At 42.5% G+C, this 6,923-nt stretch overlaps 1 protein-coding gene across 1 annotated transcript; it reads left to right on the forward strand.

Moving 5' to 3' along the window:
• The first annotated feature begins 651 nt into the window (after window positions 1–651).
• On the forward strand, window positions 652–6,923 carry LOC115114127 (regulator of G-protein signaling 21-like). The gene is made up of 5 exons (XM_029642129.2): window positions 652–856; window positions 2,198–2,296; window positions 3,475–3,536; window positions 4,107–4,273; window positions 6,333–6,923. The coding sequence occupies exons 1-5, from the start codon at window positions 735–737 to the stop codon at window positions 6,591–6,593; spliced, it is 711 nt and encodes a 236-aa protein (XP_029497989.1). The 5' UTR covers window positions 652–734; the 3' UTR covers window positions 6,594–6,923.

Below are 6,923 nucleotides of genomic sequence, written 5' to 3' on the forward strand. Positions count from 1 at the left end.
ACCCTCTGAATGGCACACATACACCTTCCATGTCTAAATTGTCTCAAGGCCTAAAAATCCTTCTGTAGTTCTTTACTGCAGTCAAATCAAGGCACCCTTTAGTGGTGTCATGGGTGGAATGTTTAAGCCCATAACCATGTGTGTGAGGTGTATACTTTTGTCTCAAAGTAGATTTGTTTAAGACTACCAAGAACCACTTTGTGTGACCCTCTAACCACTAGGCTACCTGCTGCATTCAAAGCGCGGGTTTGAACAGGTTCAATACACTATTAATACAGGTTCAAAGTGATTCAATACAGGTTCAATACACTATTAATACAGGTTGAAAGTGCTTCAATATACCTTTGATCCGAATATTTGCAACAGTAGTTTTGCATATCAATCTATCACTTAATGCTTGATGGAGTCATAGTGTAGGCCTAATCCAGGTTTGTACAGTATTACTAATGTAAATGCACTATTTGTCTGGTAATAGGAAGTTATTGTTTTCTTTGAAGTTCATAGTTAATAGTTTTAAAGCAGGATGTTGAGCATGAGGGGGTTTTCTTTATCACTGATGCTGCGGTAAACTCAGTAGTTCACCTAGGTCAGGAAGCAGTGTGAAAGGTACAGGGGAAATATTTGAGCTATGCGAAGCTTTAAAAAGAGATGTGGTACAGACGATGGGGTTAAACGAACACTAAGAGCTGCTCGTGGTCTGCCTTCACAAATGCTAAAGTTAGAAGGAAGCTAGCATGGAGACATTTGTTTTTCTATTTCCTCAATTCAACTTTTTGGCCCCAAAGGAGGAAGCGTATTTCAAAATGCTTGGTCCTAAGGACTTGAAGGCACCGAGAATGAAAGATAGTAATTCCAGGTAGGTTTTTTGCACTTGAAATCTTCCTATCCTTTTTTATTTGAAAGCAGAATTCGATTTCTTTTTGGTGTATTTGAACAATTCTGTGAAGCTTTTAAGACCTTGTTTCATTACATCTTGTAAGAATGCCACTTCCTTTATTTGCATTGCACAACAGCAATGGGAGACAGACAGAGAAAACCTTATCGCCAGTATGAATATCTTCTCTTATAGTGTGACTTTCTCCTCCACAACTCTTCCACTCATTAAGTGTTGGTGTTGCCTTCATAATGTAAGGGGGTCTACCATGGCACCACGCTTGACTTGTCTCTACAGAGTGAGAGGGCAAATGTGCATCTGAGAGCCATTGCCATTCTCTCAATAGCAGGAGATCAGAAAAGAAATGTTCATTCGTTGAGGTGACACCCTAGCACTAACAACCGTGAGTTCTGTACCTTGGTTCATTTATTTTGCATCTCTGAGTTCTCAACGAGACAAGAGGAGACGCAGAGTAGTTGTTAAAGTGCCACGGGGTCGTTTATTTGAGAGTGTGAAGTCATTTGGGGCTGTCTGGGTTTGTTGATACTTTTGATGTAGAACTGTGAGGAAAATTAAATTAAATTACGCGATGGGGATGAATTGTGACATGGTAAAACATGTGTTCCTCGTGACAATCCATCATTTAACGATACAAAGTTGAACAACACAACCTCGACAGGAGGTAGAGAGGAGACGGGAAATGCAACTTTTGAATGATTTGCAACACAGTTTCAGTGTCCGTCGGTGTGAATTCCTGTCCATGCAAATCCCCTTGAATGTGTCGCAGATACTGTTTCGCTGAGAAGAGGTGCAGAAGTACATTTCCCCTTGGTTTGCCTTTGTTCTGTGTCTACAGGGCATACGTGTGGTTGGTTCCTAGTTTCAGAATGATAGTTAGCACGCTGACACCATCTCACTTTGCTAGCATTCTCAAGGGCACTGTCCACCCCATGAGATGCCACTGCTGCCTTTAGTGAAACACTGCTTGCTCTGTTGACCTTTACGTCATGTGGCCCAGGTGGAAAGAAAGAAGAGGTCCTATTTATTTCAGTTATCATGTGATCGTCCATGTTAAAGGTCCTCGGCTTGAGTAAACAATGGCCGGTTTATTACTCTGTTGTGATTTTGTAGCCTGGTTCCCAGATATGTTTGCGCTGTCTTGCCGACTGAAACAATGTTTAGCATAATACTAACCAAGAGTTGGCAAGACAGCACAAACAGGTCTGGGGCCAGGCTAATGATTTCATTCATTATGATTAAACTGCTGTACAGTAAACTGAAATGTAATCATTATGTAAAGTGTTCCATTAACTCTGGTTGCAGATTGAAAGACAAGAGGTGCCAACTGAGCCTTCTGCTGACCAAGTCAGGCTCCCATGAAAACATCAGTCCAGAAAAGAAGACCACCACCGCAACCAGCAAGTAAGGCGTCAGTCAAGTGTAGAGGCAAAGCAATGGAAAGAGATTGCCCTGCAGAATAACATAACATGTTTAATTGCCCCAGTTACCCAATTTGTATTGAAGAGCATTTTCAATCTCAAGGGCTTTCCACACTGTATGTCGGATTTAGTCTTTTACGATTATTACACGTCACACTGTGCGATGTGACCTAATTTACATCAACTTGGCCAGATTGTATGATTTGCTTCAGTTCTGTCGTCCCATTCTGCGATTGGCTTGCGAGGCTAGGCCAGCCGGGCTGGGCTACGTCAACTGGACGTATCAAGCACGGCATCGAGAGAACAACAACAAGCTGACGACTGACAGACATTGCTCCTCCTACCTCTGTGAGCGTGCGCTCCTCGCCGTGAGCGTGCGCTCCTCGTCGTGAGGAGCTCAACTCTCAAATGGAAGAGGGACATCACAACATGGAAACGCGAACACTGAATATTAGGCCCATAATAGCTCCAATGGGATATGCGCCCCCAGCATAGTCATTGCCGGTTACACAATACAAGCGTTGACATGTTGACAGCCGATGTGTGTCTATGTTATTTGTAACTACACACAGGCCATTACTTGCGCCAAGTTTTCATTATCCGATGTGTGAATTCTAATTTTGAAGAAATAAATACATGCCACACTGCACCACAAAGGCTCAACATTGTCGACACCGCCAGAACTTTGTTGGAGACTATGACCGCACACAGTCGTACTTAAACGGGCAAACCCAAGACCCTGTCACAGTGAGATGTCCGACAATCGTTTTACGACCTAAGAATTTGCCCACGATGTGTACATTTTGTCTGGGTGGCATATGAGACGGCTAAACTCTTATAGTCTGTGCGGGCCTTTAATGGGATAGTTCAGCGCAATTACATTTAGATCGTTGTTGCCATAAGTCCTAAGCAGCATCGCCCAGCCCATAGACTACTACAAGGAAACGAATATCTAATGTAATTTAGCTGAAATACCCCTTTAAATTCATGGACTATACAGTTAATTTTCCTCAATCAAAATACCATTGGGAAACAACAGAAGCTAGACATACTGTAGCCCACCATCAGCGTTCAACAGGCTTGCACAGAAAGATATATAAACAAATAAACACATCATTAGCAAAGGACTTAAATGGTATCTCTGACTCTTTTTTTCCGCAGCATCTCACCGGAGGCAGCTTTGAGTTGGAGTAGCACCTTTGAAGAGCTGCTCAGACATTCAGGTTAGATTGAAACCGGCGATGTCTGATTTAGTCACAAATTGCGAGTCTATTTTTGTTCAAGGCACAACTGTAATGGGAAGCCACAGTGTCTTTAGGGAAATTAAAGGTTAGAGGAGAGAACAATGGAGTTTCACTGCTATATTTTTAGTGTTAGGTAAGACTATCAAACCTGTCTAACTTCCTGATATGTCTATTGAAAGAGTGTTTCATTACAGCTGTGAATCATTTTGCAGGGCTCGCTCTATGAGTCATTGAGATCAGTGGTTGAATGTTCAATATTATCTTTCCCACTTTCCATTGAGAGCAGGTTGGGAATCTACAGAGCTTGACCATTTCTATTTTGAATCGGAATTAACCAAAATCAGCCAAATCTCAATGAATGCAGTCTGAAATTCAATCAAGTGTAAGTTACGAAGTAACTCATCTATAGTATCAGTGGGCACAGTGCAGATCCCTTTGTCGCCATTATTCTGGAGCAGTACATGTTGTTTTTCATCCATATAAGCCTCACGATTGAATCCAATAAATCCAATAGATCATTAAAGAGTATGTTCTTCTCCCCCCGAGTAGATGGAGTGGAGACGTTTTCTCAGTTCCTCAGAACAGAGTTCAGTGAGGAGAACATTGAGTTCTGGTTGGCCTGTGAGGAATACAAGACCATCGACTCGGATTCCAGGCTCATCACCAAAGCCAAGCAGATGTATGCTGTCTTTATTGAAGCCGATGCCCCAAAGGAGGTATATATGGTGCTTGAGAAACTAAACTAAATAGGCCTTGCTGGAGCTTTGTAAGCTGTATAGGGTCTAGATGTTTCCCTGACCATGTGGGCCCTATTAATGGCAATTGGGGAAACTGTGGGGCCACATCAATGGGACTTCCCTAAAGCTGCTAGTTGGTCAAGCATTCACAGAAAGATCAAATCTCATTTTTGTTGCTCTTCTATGGTCTTGATCTAATTCAAAAGGAGACTGGATGAAAATGCATCAACATTCACCGCTATACAGACTTCGACTTTTATAAACTACGCATTGGAATTATGCAGAGGTTACAATGAGTGTGAGGCATGAACAAAGCCCCGAGTGCATGATAAACCTGTGGTTAAGAAGATGCTCTATACCCCTAGTAAGACAGATATGACCATTACAGAAGCGTGTGGTTTAGAAGCGTTACAACCTCAGGCACCATTGGATGAAGACAGATTGTGACCGTGTGGTTTTCCTTCTCTGCGACTAGCAGCAACTGAGCCAGTGGAATAATTACCCAGACTCTTTCAGTTTGAGATGAAGAGGTTAGTGTCTTCTAAGCTCAGTTGAAGAATAAGTGAGCATGACTTCCAAACCAAGTACAGGGACATGTATTGTGTCACAGAAGTTCATTTACATGGAGGGCTCTGCGTAACATAAACTAGGAAGAATGTCTCAAGGTGTCTTGGGCCAGTCATTAACTGTAGCTGTTTAGAATACATTTACCCCTCTCCCACTGATCTTAAACAAGTCACACTTGCCAATAGAAAGGATTGGGTGTATAGCTAAAATAACATCTAATTTCCATATAACCATGGGCATAATTTAATATATTTGCATGACATTTCCAACCAGCATCTCTCTAAGGTACCGCCCTCTCACAATTTCACAATCTCCAGTAGCTTTCACCATGGATTTCACTCAAATTCTTGATTGTTTTTGTCAAATACTCTTGCATATTCAACATTAGGCGGAGACTACAGTGAGTGGCAATAGGACAAATTCACTTATATCTGCATTAAAGTAGTCAAAAGTGTAGTATTTGGTCCCATTCTCCTAGCACACAATGATTACATCAAGCTTGTGACTCTACAAACTTATTGGATGCATTTGTTGTTTGCATTTGCCCCAGACCATTATTCCCCCTCCACCAAACTTTACAGTTGGCACTATGCATTCGGCAGGTAGCGTTCCAAACCCAGATTTCTCCGTCAGACTGCCAGATGGTGAAGCGTGATTCATCACTCCAGAGAACGCGTTTCCAGTGCTTCAGAGTCCATTAGCGGCAAGTTTTACACCACTCCAGCCACCGCTTGGCATTGCGCATGATGATCTTAGGCTTGTGTGCAGCTGCTCGGCCTTGGAACCCCGATTCCTGAAGCTCCCGACAAAACAGTTATTGTGCTGACGCTGCTTCCAGAAGCAGATTGGAACTCTGTAGTGAGTGTTGCAACTGAGGACAAACGATTTTTACGCGTTATGTGCTTCAGCATTTGGCGGTCCCGTTCTGTGAGCTTGTGTGGCCTACCACTTCACGGCTGAGCCATTGTTGCTCCTATATGTTTCCACTTCACAATAACAGCACTTAAATTTGACCCGGGCAGCTCTAACAGGGCAGAAATTTGACTTGTTGGAAAGGTGGCATCCTATGACGGTGCCACGTTGAAAGTGAGCTCTTCAGTAAGGCCATTCTACTGCCAATGTTTGTCTATGGAGATTGCATGACTGTGTGCTCGATTTATACACCTGTCAGCAACGGGTCTGGCTGAAATAGCCGAATCCACTATTTTGAAGCGGTGTCCGCATACTTTTGTATATATAGTGTAGATGCAAATTTAAAAAATGACATTTTGAAGGGAACTGGAATTTGTTTGAGCGGACATAACAGATGTTTGAGTGATCGCAAAATCAACGGGAAGATGTGCTTTGCACAAGCACCAGTTGGAATGAGTATTGCTTTTCTTTTGAAAACAATAACATGGGAAGGAGGAACTAGTACCATATTTGATTTGGGATTGAGCCACTTAACATAATAGTGTCACTTTACTTTTAGGTCAACATCGACTATGCAACAAAGGTGGCCATCCAGAAGACCATCACCACGCCGACGAATACCTGCTTCGATGCGGCACAGAGCAAAGTCTACAGCCTGATGAAAAAAGACTGCTACCCGAGGTTCCTCACTTCCGAAATCTACCTTCGCCTCACCAAGAGAAAAGGCCCCGGGACCACCATGTTCCGCCGGAGGTCACGGTCCTGCGTTTTCAATGAGCCGCGAGGAGAGGCCACGGGCGACTCCTCTGCCTGGTTGTAGAATCTTAAACTGAGAATAGCACAAAACACACACACACCCTTCTGATTTCTCTTGCAGTGCAATGCCTGTATCTGACTCGCTGTGTGACTCGTTGTTGTGTTTTTTAATTAGACTTTCTGAAGAGATTTGACTTTACAGCTATCAGTTAAAGTGTTCCCCATCTAGACACAGAATACTGTGTTCGAATACTAATATTCATCTTGATTACCGTTAAATGTCTTGCCACTGCATGTATTAATTCAATAATTTATGATAATAATCTGTTATGTTGGCTTTTAGTTGTAAATTGTATATATAGTCTGGAGAGTAATTAAACGATGTACTATTAAA

Source organism: Oncorhynchus nerka, linkage group LG9b (assembly GCF_034236695.1).
Source record: "Oncorhynchus nerka isolate Pitt River linkage group LG9b, Oner_Uvic_2.0, whole genome shotgun sequence".
NCBI classification, from domain to species: domain Eukaryota; kingdom Metazoa; phylum Chordata; class Actinopteri; order Salmoniformes; family Salmonidae; genus Oncorhynchus; species Oncorhynchus nerka.

What these genes read in the sequence shown, in the direction of transcription:
- LOC115114127 (XM_029642129.2), top strand. Translation starts at nt 735, where the DNA reads ATGGAGACATTTGTTTTTCTATTTCCTCAATTCAACTTTTTGGCCCCA. An exon ending in AGAGCTGCTCAGACATTCAG is followed by an intron (nt 3,537 to 4,106) that starts GTTAGATTGAAA and finishes CCCCCCGAGTAG; the next exon opens with ATGGAGTGGAGACGTTTTCT. An exon ending in AAGCCGATGCCCCAAAGGAG is followed by an intron (nt 4,274 to 6,332) that starts GTATATATGGTG and finishes CTTTACTTTTAG; the next exon opens with GTCAACATCGACTATGCAAC.